Source organism: Apostichopus japonicus, chromosome 3 (assembly GCF_037975245.1).
Source record: "Apostichopus japonicus isolate 1M-3 chromosome 3, ASM3797524v1, whole genome shotgun sequence".
Classification (NCBI taxonomy): domain Eukaryota; kingdom Metazoa; phylum Echinodermata; class Holothuroidea; order Aspidochirotida; family Stichopodidae; genus Apostichopus; species Apostichopus japonicus.
In genome coordinates this window covers 17,143,207-17,166,278 of record NC_092563.1, presented here as the reverse complement: position 1 = coordinate 17,166,278, position 23,072 = coordinate 17,143,207, and the positions used below count along the sequence as shown (strand labels likewise).

The 23,072-nt window shown below is 37.6% G+C and overlaps 1 protein-coding gene across 1 annotated transcript in view; it reads left to right on the top strand.

Annotated features, from left to right (window-relative positions):
- The window catches only part of LOC139965241 (protein virilizer homolog), a 36,275-nt gene that overhangs the window by 5,390 nt on the left and 7,813 nt on the right, over positions 1-23,072 (top strand). Inside the window, exons 5-28 of the mRNA XM_071967414.1 lie at positions 91-759; positions 964-1,061; positions 1,587-1,670; positions 2,824-2,936; positions 3,887-4,109; positions 6,033-6,114; positions 6,458-6,647; positions 7,765-7,984; positions 8,712-8,809; positions 9,670-9,782; positions 10,449-10,772; positions 11,471-11,623; positions 13,306-13,494; positions 14,198-14,283; positions 15,211-15,357; positions 15,821-15,989; positions 16,449-16,585; positions 17,740-17,848; positions 18,560-18,650; positions 19,222-19,377; positions 20,352-20,457; positions 20,930-21,162; positions 21,868-22,135; positions 22,772-23,032. Of these exons, the coding sequence (XP_071823515.1) occupies positions 91-759; positions 964-1,061; positions 1,587-1,670; positions 2,824-2,936; positions 3,887-4,109; positions 6,033-6,114; positions 6,458-6,647; positions 7,765-7,984; positions 8,712-8,809; positions 9,670-9,782; positions 10,449-10,772; positions 11,471-11,623; positions 13,306-13,494; positions 14,198-14,283; positions 15,211-15,357; positions 15,821-15,989; positions 16,449-16,585; positions 17,740-17,848; positions 18,560-18,650; positions 19,222-19,377; positions 20,352-20,457; positions 20,930-21,162; positions 21,868-22,135; positions 22,772-23,032 (4,319 nt within the window). The remainder of the gene's footprint in view (positions 1-90; positions 760-963; positions 1,062-1,586; positions 1,671-2,823; positions 2,937-3,886; positions 4,110-6,032; positions 6,115-6,457; positions 6,648-7,764; positions 7,985-8,711; positions 8,810-9,669; positions 9,783-10,448; positions 10,773-11,470; positions 11,624-13,305; positions 13,495-14,197; positions 14,284-15,210; positions 15,358-15,820; positions 15,990-16,448; positions 16,586-17,739; positions 17,849-18,559; positions 18,651-19,221; positions 19,378-20,351; positions 20,458-20,929; positions 21,163-21,867; positions 22,136-22,771; positions 23,033-23,072) is intronic.

Sequence of the window (23,072 nt, the reverse complement as noted above, 5' to 3'; positions counted from 1 at the left end):
GATGTATGCCAAAACCTTCTGGCCACCTAGTGCAGATGTAGCTTTACTAACTATGTTTACTGTGATTGTACCTCTTTGCTTTCCTCTCAGGTGTTGAAGATATCTCTCCAATCGAGACAATCAAGTCCACATCTCGACCATCAAACTGGGATTGGGAGGTTGCAAAAGAGAGTCACCCAGAAAATTCACACTTTTCAGACTTTCCTAGTCAGAACACAGAAACTCTAGAGCAAAAACCACCAGATCCCACGACACCGCATCCTCCGGTGAGAAGGGGACCAAGGACCCCATCTCCACCACCTCCTCCTTCGACCGAACAATGGGAAAACCCGGAACAGGGAGACCACTGGAGTGAAGAGGAACCGGTTTCCCCTGAGGAATGGCAAACACAGGACTTGTGGGTAGAAGGCCAGCCGACAGAACCCCCTCCTCTTCCTCCTCCGGAGGAACCAGCAGGGAACTGGGAGGAGAACGACGGAGCGTGGGAAACCACAGATTCTTGGGAGCCGCAAGACGCTGCTGAATGGGACGAATCGGAACGAGGGGAGGACTGGAAGAGGGACCAGGGTGATAGACGAAGGAAGGGTAAGGGTCCCAGGACTCCACCGGGCGAACCGAGAAGCCCTAGAAGCTATGAGAGCAAGAGGAAGAGAAGACATCCCAGAGAACCAGAGGAAGAGAACGTTGATGACAGGAAGAGAAGACGAAGGAAGCCGGAGGTGCTCTTTGAACCCCTCAGTCCAGACAGATTTCCAGCGGGTGAGTAACATTGAAGAGTCTAATGTAAATGCAGACGAGGGCCTACATACTTGACAAACTTGGAAAACTAAATTCACTCTGTTTATTAATATAAAAAAATGCAACAATTATTTTATTGATTTTATTGTAGCAAATTTTAAAATGCATTGTCAATGCTTTCATTAAATGTGATGGAAATAAAAGCCTGTCATCTGATATTTTTAGATGTTGGAAGCCATGAGGATGCTGATGATGAGGAAGGTATGGGGGAAGCCTATGAAGAAATCAGCGATGAGGAAGTTCTGGAAGATGAAAGCTTCTTGGTAAATTCATCCTTTTATGTCTTAAGTCATTGCACAATTCCTCCTTTGATAATTGTTAGGTTCTTGCCAATTGCTGTTGTTGTTTCTGTGTTGTTTCTATGTTGGTAAGCAGAGTAGAGATATTAAAGCTTGAAGACTATGTGTGTACTGTACTGTGCCCCAATTTGACTTTCCCTGAGAATCAAACATTGAGTGTTTCATTACACCGCATTTAAACTTTACATTCAATTCCATGTTAAAATTTAATTTTGTGTTTCTGTGTTGGCATGACTACAATACAAAGTTTATTTACATAAGAGTCACAGCTGATGTTTACATTCCATTGAAAAAAAGGGTATTTAAGTATCTAGTGAAAGTAGGCATTTTCATTAAGTCATTCAAGGAGACTACTGTCATGAACAAGTTTTTTTCAAACAGCTAAGAAAATTTGTTGGGGGAAAATATCACAGATTTTAATGTTTTACTTCACACATAAGGTTGAAGACTTTATCAAGTCTTAATTAAATTGTCTTTTTCTGTTTGCAGGAAAACATGGATATTGACAACTTAGTCACAGGAGGAGACGTATCACAGTTCGACCCCTTCCAATTTGAACCAGAACCTTTTAAGGTACTGTGCAACTGTTACCCCCCACCCCCCCCCCCCCCAAAAAAAAAGGATAAAATCATTGCAGAAAAAGTTGGTGAATCAGCAGTAGTACTTTCTCTTCAGTACTCTCTCTTTAATATCAATTGATGTAAAAGAACCCAATAAGCTGGAATATGTGAACTGATACTTTACTGAAACGGAAATGGATGTTCTGTTTTATTGGTGTCGCAGAGTAACGTTGGTTGCAGTACCTCAAAAATGGGTTACTTTTCAAAATACATGCAAAACTTATAACATAACCTTGATCACATATCAGTCTTAGTATAGTTCATTAAACCTAGCCAAAATCTAAGTATAGAATGGGGCTCTCCCAACCATGTTAGAATATCAACAGAGGGCCCTGTCATGTCCGTCCTATCTGGTTCTGTAAAACATAAGAAGCTGCAGTCTCTAGGGATATCATAACGGTACTAAGAGCCAATCACTGCTAATGTATACAGGTTTGTTTTTCGTAATTATTGAAAGAAGAGATCTTTTGAAACATAACTTTCTAACATTCAGGTTTGACCCTTCCCAAGGCTCTTTTTTTTAGTTTGGCCAAATGACACAAGTGAAACCTTGAACTAGTGAATCACCCAGCACGTCTGTATGCCAGTTCATCGGTCATATGCGAGTGCTCTCGTGCGATTGTGTTCCTCTGATAGGGAGATCTGTAAACAGTACAGGTTATGAACATTAGGACAGATATGATAGCACCCTCTGTAGAGACACTAGAGAGCCACCTTGATTGGATTAATCTGGTTCTGATCGCATTTGCTGGACAAGAAGGTGGGGAGTGCCTGCGCTATAGCAATTTTTGGTTTCGTTCTGCATGATGCACTGGTTCTGGTTGTAAAAAATGGTTGGATCTGGTTAGAAGTGGATATAAGTTGGATCATGTTAGTAGTAGTGATAAAATGTAACAAACATTTTGTAAGATACCGCTCCGTCTAAAAGTTCTAACCGACCCCCCCCTCCTCCCATTCTCCCCTTTACCCCTCAAATAAAACAGACGTTGCTGGCTGCTCGTTGGTAGTTCGACATCCTACATTGACTGACAACTGTTTTTTTTTTTTATGCTCTCAAAGTTGTTTGATATAACATGCTAACAATTTCATGTTGCTCTTCAATGTAGATTTTAACTTCGTTGGAAAGCCTAGACCAAAGGACTGTTGAGACTCCGACTGCCGATGACGATAGGACGTATTTACAGGATTTGCTATCCAAAGAGGATGACAGAGGACCTAAGTAAGTTTAAAAATCATAACTTTATTGTAATTGTAAATCTTATCTAGTGTCCATGGGCCACTGGTTGAAGGACTCCAGGTCTAAAACTGAGTAGAATCTGCTCTTCTTTCTGCTTTTAGGAAGCACTCTGACATGAAGCTTATCATAGACTTTATTGGGGTTTTTTCTGGGCAGTAGAGCCCTGGTTTAAGGCTTAGGGAACCCAATCTTCACCATCTTCATCATCTTGGCTACCCTCTAGTGGCTGATGTTGTTGCCTGGTAAGGAGTCTATTACCCCCCCTCCCCTTCTCCCCCTTTGAGAAAGTTTTGTATGATTCGGGATACTAAGCTGCAAACTGGCATTATATTTACAACTTTTGAAATAATTTATATTCAAGATATTTCCTTTTTTTTTTAAAACAAATATCAGAAGTTATTTTCTTCACCCAAAGTTTTTGAGATATTCTCCAATATTTTTTTGTTGGCCGGCCCACTAGAGAATCTGCATGATTTTGGCATTCTTAAAAACTTAATAAAACAGTCATACATCATTATTGCATAATTCATTTTTTTACCAAGTGTAGAGCTTACCTCAACCTCAATGTTTCTTTATTTCTAACACCAAAAAACAATGCATGGACTATGTCAAGTATCTTAAGATAAACCAGTTTGATCATGTTCACCCAGTTGGGAGAATTTTCTAAATATTAAACTGTCATGTCAAGTTTTTCAAAACACTTTTACTGACATGAGCAGTACGAATATCCAGTTTCTATCAGATAAAAGTTAGGAACTGTTAAAACTGTCAGTACGAATGCTTTGAATCACAATATGAGAAGACAGTGTAGAGTGGTATTACCATTGGCAAATTGTCCCAACTGGCTGACATGTATACATTTGCATAAAATTATGCAAATTATTGGAATGAGATCTAGAGGTTCTGAATGGTTCTATAAATTTCCTATCCAGGTGGGTCGCAGCTTTAGAGGAAATAACAAACTTGTTGTTATGCAGTCAGCTAGTGACAGAGGAGGAAGACACTAACAAGATCTGTGATTGGACAATTGATGCTCTTGACTACAGTTTAGCTCAAAAACAACCATTGGCGGTGAACATAAGACAATTAAAAGCAGGAATGAAGCTGGTATCTTGTCTTTGTAATCTGAAAGAAGACTTTGCAAGACAGCTGGTGGTGAGATATTATCAATGCTACTCTGTGCTAGTTATGTGTAATGGTGACAACGTTTGTGACTCCTTGAGGATTGCGTTATATGCACACCATGGTTAAGTGAGATGCCAGTTTTTGTTAAACAGCCAATTTTTTATGGAAACTGATGGATGGATCTCATATGAGTTCTAGTGTATAGCATTGAGTTTTACAGTATGACTCCTAATGGGTACATGGTTAGGTAATGCTTAGGTAGGATCATTGGTAAGTCCACACTCAATCCATTAATGCTTGTGGTAAGTCCACACTCAATCCATTAATGCGTGTGGTAAGTCCACACCCAATCCGTTCATGCCTATGGTAAGTCCACACTCAATCCATTAATGAGTGTGGTAAGTCCACACTCAATCCATTAATGCGTGTGGTAAGTCCACACCCAATCCGTTCATGCCTATGGTAAGTCCACACTCAATCCATTAATGAGTGTGGTAAGTCCACACCCAATCCGTTCATGCCTATGGTAAGTCCACACTTAATCCATTAATGCGTGTGGTAAGTCCACACTCAATGAAATTAATGCATGTGGTAAGTCCACCCTCAATCCATTAATGCGTGTGGTAAGTCCACACTCAATCCATTAATGCGTGTGGTAAGTCCACACTCAATTCATTATTGCGTGTGGTAAGTCCACACTCAATCCATTAATGCATGTGGTAAGTCCACACTCAATCCATTAATGCATGTGGTAAGTCCACACTCAATCCATTAATGCGTGTGGTAAGTCCACACTCAATCCATTAATGCATGTGGTAAGTCCACACTCAATCCATTAATGCGTGTGGTAAGTCCACACTCAATCCATTAATGCGTGTGGTAAGTCCACACTCAATCCATTAATGCGTGTGGTAAGTCCACACTCAATCCATTATTGCATGTGGTAAGTCCACACTCAATCCATTAATGCATGTGGTAAGTCCACACTCAATCCATTATTGCGTGTGGTAAGTCCACACCAAATCCATTAAGCATTTGGTAAGTCCACACTCAATCCATTAATGCGTGTGGTAAGTCCACACTCAATCCATTAATGCGTGTGGTAAGTCCACACCCAATCCGTTCATGCCTATGGGAAGTCCACACTCAATCCATTAATGCGTGTGGTAAGTCCACACAAATCCATTAATGCATTTGGTAAGTCCACACTCAATCCATTAATGCTTGTGGTAAGTCCACACTCAATCCATTAATGCGTGTGGCAAGTCCACACTCAATCCATTAATGCATGTGGTAAGTCCACACTCAATCCATTAATGCTTGTGGTAAGTCCACACTCAATCCATTAATGCTTGTGGTAAGTCCACAATCGATCCATTCTCAAACATGATGGATAAGTCTGCAATCAGTTCACGATCAGTCCATACATGCCTACAATCAATTTATGTTCAGATATAAAATGTGCATAATCATTTGACCTTCAGGAATTAACAGTGTACAGTATGTAATGTCGAAACACCTCCTTCTTTCATGATCATGACATGGTTTATTCATGCTTTGGTACGTTAAGGTGCATGATCAGTTCATGGTCGGGTAGTGTCATGCATGTGATCTCTGCATGATCTTATTTGGCAGCCTATACATTAGAAATCTCTATATATGCAGTATTCATCATGCCAGGATTCTATCTGAGGGGACCCAATAAAGGAAGGAATAAATATAGTGTTTGCAATTTGCATAGCAGTTTTGTAATTTTTGAGATTTGGTTTTCAAGATACGTTCAAACTATTAATATCATTTCTTGGAAAAAAAAAACTGCAGTATGACTTGTAGTTTTTTTGCTATAGCTATGACACATTCAACCATTTTTTGCAATAGTACATGATTAATCATGATTTTGATGAGTAACTACCAATTACTTCCACACTTGTTTCATGTTTGTTCATTTTTCAGGAGAGAGATGTTCTTAACAAGCTATTAGCTTTGTTATTTGAGGACTTCATGGCATCTTCACTGAAACTGTTGATCTTTAAAGGTAAAGCACTATTTGTATCGTTGGTTTATATCTTTTCTCCATTTTCTTTTCTTCTTTTTGTAACTTTTCTTAATTTTTTTTTCTTTTCATCAGTTTTTAGTCCCTTTATTGCCCAGACAGATTTTCATAGTTTCTAAACTGGCAAGCTATCCATGATTTGTCCACATTACGACGGTAGAGTTCAGTCGAGTCATATTTCAGTCGGGGCAACGCTGGGAGTTTTTGACGGACATTCAAAGTGATAACCTAAGTTTGGCTGTATTCTGGGACTAGCATATTTAAAAAGGAAGATTATCTTTTCATGTGATGTAGTACTGATTTGAGATTAATTTTTCTATCGCAGCTTTGGATAGCGTTTCAAACTGGCAGGTTGGCCTAGATAAGTTCCTGGACCAGGATAACTGTGGATATAAGAAGCTGCTCAAATTCCTGATGATGGAACAAACCGTTCGTGTCGTCCAAGCTGGCTCTGCCCTCCTCCAGAAAATCCACTTCTACGAAAATCTCGGAACACTTAAGGAAACCGTAGAGAGGTAAGAATGATGTTGAGTTGAATTTTATAATCTTGTAGCAACCTTGTAGAAGATTTCCATTCGTACACCAGGCTGAAGAGACTCCTTATACGGGGCCTAAACCAGTGACACATCCATGGGACAGCTGGTCCATGAACAAAACAAAACACAAACCTGTGCACATATGTTTGTATTACATTCAGACCGAGGATCCCATTGTATTTTCCATTGTTCAAATCCACGTACCCTAACCTTAACAATACCTCATACAATAGAATTCGAGTGGTGATTCTTTAGAAATCACAACCGAGGACCTGAAATTCTTTTGTTCAAGTCCTCGGTCAGATAGAAAAACAAACGCACTTGAGCCAGTAGTGCAGCCTTCATATTGCCTGCACCTGCTGAGGTAAGCTGATTAGAAAGGTACAGGATAGGTTGGAAGAATCATTTCAGACTTTGCAAGAATCTGATGGGAAAAATGTGGAGGGATTTGTGGACTTGAAACGCTGAAAAAGATGCCACCATGTTGCATAATATAAGCCCTCTCAAAAGATAGTTTAATAGGGGCAACTCCATTTCCTTTGACCCCACTCCAAGCCCACGGATTGATAATTGACTCCATACTAATTCTGGCTGAAGGCCCGGTGCTGAGGGTAATAAAATACCCAGTATGTTAGGGATTGGCAGATCAAGCTGTTGGCCTTCCAGAATGGATCGTAGAGGAAATCTGTTATTATGAGTCTCACCACAGGAAGTTTGTAGAACATTGTGATGATATATGCATTTGATCTGACATGTTAAAGGTATTATAAGGAAGAATTGTCCCAAAGCATTGTTGAGTATTCACATGGTGAAATTTAATCACATAGCCAAACCATGTTGGCGTCTAAAATTTTCCCCACCTTTGATGACAAATGAAGGAATGAACAGATTTATGCTGATTAACGATAGAAAATGACACTTTTTAAAAAAAACTTTTCATCCATAGATCATAGCTCACTTTAGCAAGCTTGGTTCTGCCTTCAGGTTTCATGGTATACTTGTCTTACATCGGACATTGTCTATTTGTTTTGTGAATTTTTTGTTATTTTATTCATTTCACGTTTTCAGTGGAACATGATATTTTATTTTTCCACAGCATCGTTGAAGCAACTCCGGTGAAACAGTTGAAGGAGATGGACCAAGCCGAAGGGTCAAGACCCCCAAGCAGCCTAGAAGAAACCTTTCCAGATTTACCAGAGTCAAAGGGACAACCCTTTGAGGCCGAATTTCCAAACATAGATGAATCTGTGATCAAGAAATTGCAAGAATGTTTAGACGAAGTCCAGAGCATCTTTAAGAAAGGTGTCTTTCATCTGGTTAGTATGATCTCATGCATATTCATGCTCCATCCAGGATTTCTTTCTGAACTTCCATGGACATAATAGTTATCCTTTGTTGATTTTTGTGAAGTTTGTTTTTCACAGGTTTTTATCTCTGATGGTAGATTTTTGTAACAGATGGACCATATTTAGTTACTGGGCATGACAAGGAGATTGTTGCCACAGTGTCAATCATTGTTGAAAATGCTATCATTGTGCTGAGACAGTGAATGTGTAGAGTGGCTTTTAATTATCAGATATTTACATGTTAGAAGGAATTTAATGGCATTAGCAACAGCTTAACAAATAACAAATTGTGGAAAACAACAAATCTTATGCAAAACTTCAATCTGAGTTTTAATATGAGATAATTTCAGTATTGCATATATATATATATATATATATATATAATTGAAATCGTAGTGAGTTGAAAAATCCAGAACAGTGAAAAAACTTCCATCCTCCACCGGGATTTGAACCAGGGCCTCCCACTTTATATGCGGACACCCTAACCACTATATATATATGTATATATCATTGTTTTCATGTAAATATAGTAAGTTGTCCATTTTGGTGATGAAAGATGCTTTAGTTTGATCAGGATACTTTAGTTTGATCAATTTTAAAGTATGCTCTGATTACTACTGGGTTGGGTTTGGTATGCTTACATACATATTGACGATCAAACACCAGCAACTGTGGATGACTCCTCTTCTTTCCTTAGATGCAGCCCTCCATCAAAGCATTCCCGACAACGGCAGCAGCTTCAGTGGATCCAGACGGTACTGTCTGGTTGTCGGTGCATCGCATGTTTGCTAACAGGTATGGAACTTGGGAATACATTACAAAGTGAACAAGTAAAGGACAAATATAACATTTTGTAGAATTCCATCTACCGAAATGAGTATAAAAAAATTTTTTTAAATATTAATTCTGAAATGTTATTATTTAAGAAAAAGTGGGCTACCACAGGGTATGACTAATATGAAAAGCATATTTTCTAATTAACATTACGTGGCAAGGTATACTACAGTGGTAACAATGGGTTGTTGTGTTATATTTTTTCGTCAAGGTGTAATGTACTGTGAATTTCTTGTTCCATATAATGTAATTTGTGTCGAGGAGTGGTGAAGTGACAATTCCTTGTTTCACATGGTTTGTGTTAAAATGTGTTGAAGTGGGTTTCTTAACTCATATAATTTGTGTAAAGGTGTGGTGAAGTGGGGTTCTTAACCCATATAATTTGTGTTAAGGTGTGGAGAAGTGGGTTTCTTATCCCATGTAATTTATGTTAAGGTGTGGTGAAGTGGGTTTCTTCACCCATATAAATTGTGTTAAGGTGTGGTGAAGTGGGTATCTTATCCCATGTAATTTATGTTAAGGTGTGGTGAAGTGGGTTTCTTCACCCATATAATTTGTGTTAAGGTGTGGTGAAATGGGGTTTCTTAACCCATATAATTTGTGTTAAGGTGTGGTGAAGTGGGTTTGTTATCACATATAATTTGTGTTACGGCTTCTGTTAAGGTGTGGTTCACTCTTTATTATAGCAATGCCATTTCTTTGGATTGACTTGGGTGGGGATAAAAAAAAACAAATTTGACCCTCTGTACAACTACATTTTGCATATTTATTTGATAGTGATCTTTCGTTGAAACCTTTGTTCCATGTTTTTACATCTGTAGGGACTTCCTGGCCAGCTTGACTCTACTTCTCTGCTGTCCCAGCACTGCTTGTAACCTCTCTGTGGTCACAACGGTAAAGGAGCTACTCTCAGCTCTGATTGCCTCACTTCCAGGTTTGTTCAATTTATCCAGTACATACTCATAATCATAATAGATGCGTACCATTCAGTAATACCACCTCCTCCCCCTCCCCCCCCCTCCTTAACTCTGAAACAACCACAACAGCACATGCTTGAAGTTTTTGGCTAAGTTTTATGTAAGCAATGCATTGTTTCATTGGCATGCTGCAATTGTTCTTTTTTATTTGTATCCAAAAGAGTAATTTGATGGTAAGATATCCTAATTAAGTGATAAAAGTCATATTTTCTTCCCAGATTATTAACAACTTACATGTAAACTTGTTCTAGTCCTTAAGTGTCTTTTGATCTTTCGATAGTTTAATAAGTTCTTTCCGAGGTGTACAAAATTTATTCTGATACAAGTGTTAGAAAATAAAGGTTTATCGCATGTTCTCGGTATTGTTGCAAACAGAACTGCTCGGTACATTGGTATGATCTCACAGGCCAGACTCAAATAGCAAATTTTCAAATCTTCCCTCCAATTCTCTGGTAATTGAAATGCAAAGGAACTAGGCAAGACTAACTACAATGATACTGGATCTTAAGTATTGCAAGGCGATGAAACAACAGTTCAGTCAATGCTAAGGACCTGTGTCAAGCTCATTTTTTATTCCTATTTAAATATAAACATTTTTAATTGAATTATTTCCTCTCTCCCAGGAGTGGTTTTATTGGCATCTCAACCAGAGGTTGTAAAGGTTCTCTTCCAAACTCTGACCAGTTCTGACGAGGATGAACCGGACGAGTTCTCCTTGCAACAGATCGCCATGGAGATGATGCACAAAATAGCTGCACTTCAGGTGCTGGATTCTTTGATGCATAAACTCACTACTGAAAGAATCTCAGAACAAAGAGCAAATGTGGTAGAATGCTTGGAGCAAGCATTCTCACTGACCTTTAACCCTGTTGGGAGGGAAGCCTTAGCAGATATATTTTCAAAAGAGGATTATTTGAAGTACTTACTGATGCTGTTGAGACCAAAAGGTGAGTCATAGTTTGGTAATGCAGAATATGTCATGGTGTCTGGGTCATGACCTTCATGTATATGTAAAAGAGAAGACTTGGACAAGTCTTAAAGTACCTTATAGCACAGCTAATGCCTGATTGTTGAATAACTGTTTGTTTGTTCTTCAATTAGGCAGATATGGTCATTACGTTACAAAACAGATGCCAAAGTCAAAAGTCTAATGTCTAATGTCATATATAATAACGATAAATGTCTAATTAAGCCCGTGCATATTTCATGAGCTCATGTCCCACTTCCCAAGCTTTTTCCTTGGCGACCCATATTGCGATTTACCCAGGTTAGTCACAACCCATAACTTTTGAGGACCTAAAAATCACCCAATTCCCCCCCCCCACCCCCCGGTGATTCACGATTGCAATTAATTGCTCATGGAAATGAAAGTATGTAAAAAATAACAACGCCCTCATATTTATCAAAACATTGCATGACTGGGAGGGAAGAGAACTGTTTGATTCAATCGGAAACATTCACCGATCAAAGTTTTCCTCGGTTTTCCGCCACGCTTCTCGCATCCCACTTTGAAAACTATGTGACCTATTTTGGGGTTGTGTGGGAAGCCTGATACTAATTGCACAAAGACTAATTCACAAAGATTTATAAAGGAGTTGCCAAACCAGTAAGGAATTCACCAGTTTTGCTCCCATTTTGACGTTAGAACCAGAGGGAGAAGCCGGGGATCCACAGCCCAAGAAGAATGCCGTCGATGGTTATCTTCGTCACCTTCTGTGGACCATTTTACAGTACAGCGAGGACATGAACCTCCTGAAGAAGCACACTGATGCTCTGAGAGACCAGGTTTATGATAAAGGTAATTTATTTCATGTTTACTCGGATATAACTGAAGCAAAAGTAGTGAGTTACGCGACAGATACTTCCACTCTAGATGTGTCTCTATTATACTGCTCCGTGTGGTGCCGAAATGTGTTTGATTTTATCTTTAATTGGTGTCTGACGAGAACCAATGATGCCTTAGTAAATGTGCATCATCGATGTTGAGTTTTACGGGTGTCGTTTATGGGAAGCACTGTTATCAAACATTTGATGGTTTTGATTTTTGAGGAATAGTGTGATCTGTCAACGTGTTGTTTTTATTCAGAACAGGAATCAGTGATGTTGATTTAGAGTAAAATTAGATCTGTACCTGTGTTGAACATTGTTCAGTTCGGGAATAGTTGTTATTAAGGAATTGGGGATCTTGATTCGGGGATGTTGATTCGGGGATGTTGATTAGATCTGTACCTGTGTTGAACATTGATCAGTTTGGGAATAAATGTTATTAAGGAATTGGGGATGTTGATTTAGAGTAAAATTAGATCTGTACCTGTGTTGAATATTGTTCAGTTCGGGAATAGTTGTTATTAAGGAATTGGGGATGTTGATTCGGGGATGTTGATTAGATCTGTACCTGTGTTGAACATTGATCAGTTTGGGAATAAATGTTATTAAGGAATTGGGGATGTTAATTTAGAGTAAAATTAGATCTGTACCTGTGTTGAACATTGTTCAGTTCGGGAATAGTTGTTATTAAGGAATTGGGGATGTTGATTCGGGGATGTTGATTAGATCTGTACCTGTGTTGAATATTGATCAGTTTGGGAATAAATGTTATTAAGGAATCGGGGATGTTAATTTAGAGTAAAACTAGACCTGTACCTGTGTTGAACATTGATCAGTTCAGGAATAATTGTTATTAAGGAATCACTGATGTTAATTTAGAGTAAACTTAGATCTGTGTCTGTGTTGAGTCTCCATCAGTTCAGGAATAAATGTTATTAAGGAATTGGGGATGTTGATTAGATCTGTACCTGTATTGAACATTGATCAGTTTGGAAATTAATGTTATTAAGGAATCAGGGATGTTAATTTAGAGTAAAACTATATCTGTACCTGTGTTGAACATTGATCAGTTCAGGAATAATTGTTATTAAGGAATCACTGATGTTAATTTAGAGTAAAACTAGATCTGTACCTGTGTTGAACATTGATCAATTCAGGAATAATTGTTATTAAGGAATCACTGATGTTAATTTAGAGTAAAACTAGATCTGTACCTGTGTTGAACATTGATCAGTTCAGGAATAATTGTTATTAAGGAATCACTGATGTTAATTTAGAGTAAAACTTAGATCTGTACCTGTGTTGAACATTGTCAGTTCAGGAATAATTGTTATTAAGGAATCACTGATGTTAATTTAGAGTAAAACTAGATCTGTACCTGTGTTGAACATTGATCAGTTCAGGAATAATTGTTATTATGGAATCACTGATGTTAATTTAGAGTAAACTTAGATCTGTGTCTGTGTTGAGTCTCCATCAGTTCAGGACTAAATGTTATTAAGGAATTGGGGATGTTGATTTAGAGTAAAATTAGATCTGTACCTGTATTGAGAAGTAATTCAGGAATCAGTCAGTTTAATCTAATTTGCTGTTTCTATGGAGGAGCAATCACTAACCCGTCATTGGTAACACCCTCGACGTGCTCTCTTTCAGATCTACAGAAGTGGTTGAGTCCTTTGAAGACGGGATCATTCGATTCTTCTATGGCCGGACCTCTCGTAGAATATATTCACAGTTGTTGTGATGACCTAGCCACTGACTTTACCAATATTGCACCTGGCATCCTCACCTGTCTCAGGGTCTTGAGGTACCTCACCTGTACCCCAGCTACCTCCATTGGAGGTACGTATGTCGTCTTTTGTATTTTGGAGATGTAACCACAACAATTTCATTTATAGAATGTTTTGACAATTTACTTGACTGTTGGTAATTTATTGTATACATATTAATTAATTAATTTATTTATTTATTTATTTATTTATTTATTTATTTATTTATTTATTTATTTATTTATTTATTTATTTATTTATTTATTTATTTATTTATTTATTTATTTATTTATTTATTTATTTATTTATATATATATTTTATTTATTTATTTATTTGTTTATTTAATACAAAGTTAACAGCTAAATTTTACATTCAGTCCAACATTTTGGATATGCATACCCATAATGAAGAAACCATTCTAAAAAGTGAATTGCCATATATATTGAATTATGCACTGAGATGTTATATCAAGAAGAAACTTTAAACAAAATTCAAAGAACTGTTGAATTTCTCTTCTCCATATTTATTATATCAGTCATAAACAATCGTTCAGTAACCTTTCTCTCATGTTTCTATCTTGCTTTTCACATATTGATAAATAGAACTTCTGTCTGTTATTTTAAAAATGACGAATCAACTACACATTACAGTCTTATGAAATGTTTTGTGCTACACATGTCAGTTAGAATTTACCATCACTGTTTTATATCTCTTCAACATTTTCTTTCAAAAGAAACACAATCCACCAAATATATTACTCTCTTTTTCCCTCTAGCTCAACAGAAAAACCTTAGCTACCAGCTCGCTATTATGGAAACATTTAGTAGCGGTGGTGTACCAGCTCTTAGTACTTGTATTAAGGTAAAGTTATTGTATTAAACCACGATACAGTATATATCCAACCCCTCGTTCCAAATGATGAATACTGACCAGCAGTGAAATAACTATGCTCCTGCTCTTATTGTCTCAAGCTTAATAATAATGTCATTTTTCTTCAGTGTTATGAAATAAGAAGGCACTAACAGAACTCTCACGGATATGTGTTATGAAATATGAAGTACACAATTGTGAAAAACTAAGAAGCTATATAATAATTATAATAATAATAATTTCATATTATTATATAGCGCCTTTCCCAAAGGCTCGAAGCGCTTTACAATATTACCCCGGTCAACGATATCCTGTCAAACATAGAGACAATACCTCCGCATAGCAATACCTCCACCCAGCTGACAATTTTATCTCACTTGTCCCCATTTACACACCTGGGTGAAGAGTGGTAATGGAGATAAAGTGCCTTGCCCAAGGACACAACGCAATGATCTGGCCAGGACTCGAACCTGCAATCCTTAGATCACAAGTCCACTGCCTTAACCACTTGACCAAAACGCCCCATATATCTAGTGTCTATTGGTTGCTAAGGAAAGCCTATCAAAGCTTCTTATCAGTTCCAGATAAAATTGTGCAAGTTTTGTGCAAATTCTATAGGGAAAGTACTCTTGACTTTTGACCCTTCTGACGGGACAAGTTTTCAAAGTGCATGTGGGACAACTCTCTCATATTTTGCATGGCAATTTTATATCATCAATTTATATCAACAAGCTATATCTCGGAGTTACTCTATAAAGGATTTCTGAAAATCTAATAATTCAGATTGATCAACCCAAACTAAGAGACAAAAGGTACCTTTGTGATCATAATAAAAAAAATGTGTTTAAAATTGATGCAATTTACAGCTTCATATTCTTAAACCCACAAACAAACAAAGATTTGTGAATATTTTTACAGAAAATATCTGACTTTTTGCTGAGACCGTGGCAGATGGGACATTGCCTGACCTCAAAGCAACAACACCTGGCAGACACTATCGCTCTATCTGCTTTGAAAGTATTGAAAGCAATCTTGACTGAAATATTCAGCACCGGGGAAGTCCAGGTAAGATTTCCTCCTCGTAAAAAAGTTGTGATCATCATCAATATGATCAGACTGGTTGCCAGCCGTTTGCTCTATCTTTTGAGCAAGAGAAAATATGTCATGAAATGTGGAATTTTTGGCGCGATGCTCTATGTGGGCGACACAACCCCAGGGTACTGGGGGATGGGTCACAGAGGGTAAATGCCTCCACCTATGAGAAGAAGATAAACCGCTAGCGCCCCACTTCATCAGTAAGAATCACCCCTTTGTGTTTATGGCAAGTACCCATGTACAGTTTTATATATAATTAAAACTGCTCTTTCTCTATTATAAATTAAACTATAAGTGTACTTTTGTAAGGGACAATTTATGAGACAGAATACAGAGATTTTATCTTCTTTCATATTAAAAAACCTTGGGACTGCAGAGTGACAATATTCTCCATTTTCTTTTTCATTTTTTTCTTCTTTCTTTCATTTCACAGTATAAGGATGATCGTCCAGTTAGCAGTTTGGTTTCTCTTCATACAGTCATGTGCTGTGCTCCACCTGGAGGAACCTTAGGCCGAAAATCTCAGGAGATACATCAAGATATTATTCACATCCTGCTGACCTACACAACAGCACCTTCTGTAGCACCACAGTCTACGCAAGGTATGTAGGCTCCTGTCACAAAGGATTGCATATAACTTTATACAGCTCCCCGTACAAACCACAGTCTACTCAAGGTATGTAGGCTCCTGTCACAAAGGATTGCATATAACTTTATACAGCTCCCTGTACAAACCAATGTCTATGCAAGGTATGTAGGCGCAGGTCATAAACAATTGCATAACTTTATACAGCTCCCCATTCAAACCACAGTCTACGCAAGGTATGTAGGCTCCTGTCATAAACAATTACATAACTTTCTACAGCTCCCTGTTCAAACCACAGTCTAGGCAAGGTATGTAGGCCACTGTCATAAACGGATGCATAACTAATACAGCTCCCCGTTCAAACCGCAGTCTATGCAAGGTATAAAGGCTCCTGTACAAACGATTGCATAACATTATACAGCCCCCCCCCTTTCTAACCACATTATTTATTTCGTGTATTTGTTTTCTCCCTTAGCCCTGTCTCAGAGTTGTTGGAATATCATGCTTAAGGTCATTTTGGGGTACATTCCATCCAGTCTTTTCACATATCTTGGAGGGCTTAGTCTGCTGTCAGACCTACTCCCGCTTCCCTTACCGCTGCAGACTCAGGAGGTGAGTATCACTGCCATCTATTTTACTACTTCTGAATTTGTTTTGGACTATATGCGTTTAAGCCTGTTTTTTAATTATCGTTTAGTACGGGTGTTTTTTTATACTGTTGCTTTAGGCTTTTACATTTTATGCCTTATTGGTTCTATATATTAAATATTTCAGTTTTTAATACTATTTTTGTGTGTGTAGGTTTAACATTTTTACATTTGAGCAGCTTTGTTGATTATGCGCTATGTAAATATTGCTTATTATTATGATGGTATCGACGCGGTTTCTATGGTTTTTAATAAAGAATCCTGTTCTGGTAACAAATTTCTGTGCTTTATTTCAAAATTCACTACAACAGTTTTTAATAATATCTGATGCCTTGTTACTCTTAGTGCAGCTCTTTGAAAAGGCATTGTATGAATTATTCTATCCCAATCAGTAATAATTAAGTCCCATATTAATCAGTATGTAGCTAAATTTCTGTAATAATGTAGTTTTCATTTCAATGCAAATAATGGTTTGGGAAGTCTGCCCTTAGACTTACATTCACTGCTCTGTAAACTTAAAAAAAAAAGTGTACTTCAATTCTTTGAGATGTGAATTCTCTGAAATAAGTAGCATGCAGTCTACTCTGATTGTCCATGATATTATGATATAAGTCGGCATTCAGACCTACTCTGTATAAACTATTACTGACAGCAGATGTGGTCTCCCTATTCCAGTTGTTAACAGTTCTACTTTAATGATAATTTCATTATAGTAAGTCTGTTCTAAGAAAGTCCTGCTGTATACTATACGGCATTCAGTTCTATTTTATCAGAAAGTTTCTACCTTTTACAAAATCCTTCACCATCTTATATGATTAAGACTTGCTCAGCTTTAGTGTAGTTTACCACTGATATAGTTATGTATCATGTAAATTCTATATTACAAAAGAAATATGCTGAAATATGTAATTCCTATTTTTATTTTTATTTTCAAATCGGATCAAAATTTATGAAATTGTAGTAGCTGCAAGGCTTTCAGAACAGTAAGAATATTCCCAGTAAATGAAATCATTTAAAGATAGTATCGATGTTCCAAACAACCAGTAATTTATTAAATGTTTCTTATTTCAATTATCATATTTCTTTTTTAACTATCATATTTTCTTCTCTCTTCAACAGACTCTTTCACAGCACGACATCACTCAAATTCTCCAGTTAAGGAAGCTTTGGAGTGTCCACATCTTGTGTCAGAGTACTGCCTTAAAAGACATCATTACAGGAATTGCATGTAAGAAAATCCATCAATCAATCAATAAAAAAATTTATATTTTTAGCCCTGAATATGCAAATATTCAGCAATATTCTGTCACGCAATATTCTGTGGCGCTTAGAGTCAAGAAAATACTCTTGAGAAAACAGATAAGTCTTGAAGTTTACAAGAAGAAACAACAACTCATTATTAAGTTAATATTTAGAGGCAATTATAAAGAGTGTATGGGTAAGCTTGATATGGAGTGTGTGCTCTCGCACTCTCGCTCATTTTCTAAAAATTTCCTAAGGTATTGAAAGTGAATTGAATTGATGACAATATTTGTTTGGTATTTCTAGTAATTTATATGTTCCAATTTTGGTGTAGCAGTTTTAAAGTCTCGCTGTTTTGGCTCTTTTATATTATCATGATAATACTGTGTACAATAACTACTGTACATAATTGCACTTGTATAGCAAGTCGCCTAATTTGCATAGTATTTTGCGATTCGACACCAGAAAAATTAGTTCCTGCTAGTACGTGCAAAAAGTAAAACTGGTTTTGTGCACTAAACTGCTAAACATTTCTGCACTTGTATAGCATTTAACCCCTTAACGGTACTAAATCGGATGAAATTATTCCTTGATTTTCTCTTACACATGTTCCTTGTTGTTATCATACTATGTGTTATACTTGTTACGACAATATTGTAGTCAATTCGTAACCCCATCTTATACTTGATATTGCTAGATACCAGCTCATCAGTTTTGCAGCACATGCTTCGACGTGTTCTCTGCCAGCTAGCCGATCTTTCTGCCCCGACTGCTCTGTCAGTCTTGAGGTTCGTAGAAATTTGAGAAGAATAATTAAGAGCGGAAGTCAACCCAATCATCGTTATTTACATATTTGGTAGGGCAATTGTAACGAACAAGCCCTCCCCCCTTGCTCCTCCCCCCACCCCCCTTGCTTCTTCCCCTGCTGCCTCAAACAGCTAAAGAAACAATGATGCTAGTGGGGCGGGTGGGGGGCATACCATGTATTAAAATTTACCTTCCTAAACCAATGAAGACTCTAGCAAGTCTAATAGTGACATCACAGCGCTAATAGTAGAGGGATTTGTTAATGTTTTTCTCTATTCATGATGACATTATTTTCCATATTTATTTTCATAGATAAGATATTTGGAATTTTGGCGCTAAAATGACAAAGGGTTTTACCGTAACCTAATTATGGCATTAATAGCAGTACCAATTCTGCGTTAATATTTTTTGCTGGGAAGAAAGGTAAAGACAAACCGCATGAAGTTTACAGAGTTGGGCTCCTTGTCGGCACATCTTTAGATTTCTTTATTCCTGTTACTCCTAATGTTTAGTTGTTTACGAATAATTGACTATGCGATTTCTCATTCGTAGGTTTGTCCTGGAAGCTATAACCTCTACGCTTATCACCAATGACAGCGGTAACCTGGAACCCAGCTCCATAGAAGTAGCTCAGGTTCTATCTCTGTTTGTCTACTTGGTTTCACAGCCATCCATCAAAGCAGCTTTTCTAGATCTCATCAATTCCAGGTAATTGAATTTCAGTTTTGTTTACATTAACATCATTAGATTTTCAATGATGTAGTCAACCCAAAAATTTGTAAAAGAGTGTTTATAATAAAAAACAAGTGCTTTTGTGTATTCCACGTGGAAATGGGATGCTAACTAAAGAAAATACCCCATAGCAACAGCAATGAAAAACTGACAATTGAGTCTTTACCCATATTTCAGTCGCTTAACCTGAAGTATAGAACGAATGTTCCAAGTTGCATACCATACACAAAAACATCTGTGAGATGTAATGTGCAACAACATGTGGTAGGCTGTCTTATCTGAATTACTAGGCTCTGCCATGCTGAGTTTTGTGTAACTGTCAGTTTTATATAATATGCGCAAGACTATATTGCGTATAACTGTCTGTTTCATGTAATGTTTGTTATGGTATGTTATGTTGTGTTATATGTAGCTCTGTTTCATGAAAAGATTTAGTGCAACACTATGTTACATGTAACTCTCTGTCCCATGTAATACATGTTATGTTACATTATGTAATGTTATGCTACATGATGTAATGTTATGTTGTGTTATATGTAGCTCTGTTTCATGAAAAGATTTAGTGCAACACTATGTTACATGTAACTCTCTGTCCCATGTAATACATGTTATGTTACATTATGTAATGTTATGCTACATGATGTAATGTTATGTTGTGTTATATGTAGCTCTGTTTCATGAAAAGATTTAGTGCAACACTATGTTACATGTAACTCTCTGTCCCATGTAATACATGTTATGTTACATTATGTAATGTTATATTGTGTTATTTGTAGCACTGTTTCATGTAAAGATTTAGTGCAACACTATGTTATATGTAACTCTCTGTCCCATGTAATACATGTTACGTCATATGTAACTCTCCATTAAGCGTAACACTATGCAACACTATCTTATATGTAACTTTTTGCTCCACGTAGTCTGTGTAACATCATTCCATTTCTTGACAGTCTTGGCAATGACGATCCTTTGTATGATATTCTCAAGAAGCTGCTGACCCTCATGAATATTCCGTTTGAATCGCCAGCTCACCTTCAAGCTCAGGAGTGTGTTGTGGTAAGAATAATACTGTTATGCTACCCAAGCAGCCCGGAGTACAGTCCCAAAAAGATCCAACTAACTTTGTGTGTGAATTACGACAAACCATATTAAATAAAAAATACTAAAAAATTCAGAAGACGAAATTTAAATTATGATCGACAAATTTAAACACCAATTAGCAGGCATTTTTTACTTAAGTCTAGTAGGGCCTCTTCCTTTGGTCAGTTGCACCTCATTGAGACTAATACTCTGAAGTTACTGATAAAATATTCTCAAAATTGTCATGGCAGAATTCTAAGCCGACTACTTTAAATCTCAAACTTACATTTGTAATGTGCAGTGTTCTAGTACAACTAATAAACAAAACATGCAGGAAAATACTCAATCATCCATGTTAGCAATCAGAAGTTTTGTAGAGAATAGAGACAAAACCTCTGAGAGGTCAGCTTTGACATCTTCGGACGACATCGTTTTGCTATTATTACAGGCGTGTCTGCAGTCGGTGTGTTCGCCGGACATCACTCTGCTCTCGGACGAAGGTCTCTCGACTCCTGACCTGTTGGCCAACAGTCTGCCGGGTAAAGAACACATGGAACTCATCTCCACCTCCCTCTTGGATCATGTGACCAGTCCTAGCCATTCATACGCTAGTATTCTCCCAGCGCTGAGGATGATCGCCACCTTGCTGGATCACGACTACGGATTCAACAACGTCAAAGGGTGAGTCATCGCTGGTATCGTCTCCTCTTAATTCCGTTACTATGCATTTTGCCTTGAAACAGCTTGTTGACTTGGTCAGGATTTTACAGACCTGATGAAGTATACCTACCATTTAGAGTTTCCATACATGTCTAAGCAAATGTGGACATACTTATGTAGTATTCACCAGACAGAAGCCTTTTAGAATTATGCAGTATTTGGCTCAGATCAGTTGCAAGTATGATGATTTTTGCCAAGAAAAAGAATATAAGTTATTTTGACTAGAGTCATGGTAAAGCTATGCAGGTACACACAGAATATATTTATCAATGTTTGTCTTAATTCTTGAAATGGGAAGCACTTCATCTGCCTAGAATGGTTAATGTCTACGGATTCAACCCGAATATTCTACAGTCATTAGTTATTCACTATCAGGGTACTTGAAACTACATCATGCTTAACCTTATTATCACTCCACATTATTGGATGACATGAAAGTAGTGCCTTGAGTGTTAGTGGAAATTCTGTTCATGAGATGCTTGCTTTGTCTTTAATTTTTCTTCCTTTTCTGCCCCCCCCCAATTTATCTTTGGTCACAGCGATAGAGACCAAGAAAGAATATCATAGAGTGAATTTTGGTCTATCAAACAGACATTTCTGTGCCATTCCGTCACTGTCTTTTTGTCATTTTCTGACGACAAAGTATGAATAATTTACTCTCTGCAGTGCTCTTTTGAAACAACAAGGCATACTGTCTGAGTTTTACAAGCGTCTAACCGGTGCCTTCACGAGGGACAGCTCGGATTATTTGTCAACCCTGTCCACGGCAGTGGACCTTCTCCACTTCCTGGTCAGCGTCGAGAGTTACAACGACGATGAACAACCAGACGCAATAAGATACCGGACGCAGGCGCTGACAGCCGGGGAACTGAGGGCGTTAATCAAATGGGAGAGTGATGACCAGCCATTGAAACAGCTGGAAAAGATTTTAGTGGTGAGACACGAAAATATGACGAAAGTAGTATGTTGCTTTTCGTTAAACATGTTTCTCTTCACCACATTTTCACGACACTAGTTTACTATGATAAGCAATCTTCTGTATAGGGTCGGTGTAGCTTGTTTCTCCTTGTATTTCATTGTGAAAAGGATACAGTTATAGTAGGTAGTTAGCCCTAGCAGGTAGAGCAGTCATAACATTAGCCCAGATTCTAATATGCAAAGTGGGCTAGGTTAGGCTAGATACCTCTGCTATGAAAGTGTAGTGAGAGACAGATTTTTCTCAAGATTTTAAACATCCATTGTGTCATTGATACAAATGCTTGATAATATACTCTCTCATGATAAGACTGCGACGGGTATGTCTGAGAAGGTTCTCCATTGATTGGTCTAAAGTGTACAAGGGGGTGTGTAGAATATAGGCAGTAAGAATTAGAACAGCTGACATCTGCATGATTCTGTGAAAATCTTACAAATAACCTATTAACTTCAGTGCTGGTGAAAAAAGTCAACCTACCCATTCGTTTGTCCGATGAATACCGTTAGAAAAATATTTTAAAAGCAAAATTTATACATCTATTGTGGCACAAATACAACTTAATTATTATTAATCATCTTTCCATTGTTTTTGTAGGAATGTTGCAAAGAAGATGAGAAATTGGAGACTTTGTTAGACTCCCTGAGCAGCCTCTTGCAGCTCTTGGACAGTGCCGACCTGGCTGAAAAGACATCAGAGCCACAGGAACAGAATCTACCTCCTCCGGCCAGAAAACTGACCGACCAGTTCTCAAATCGATTGGTCTTCTTCCTCAGCGAGGAAGAGGATGACCGTTTCGTACCCGGTATCTGGATTGGTCTGCCTCCGATGGACGAGATGGATACAGACCCAGAGATGGTGCGTGAACGATGAATCTATTTTTTTTCCCGCCCTTCTA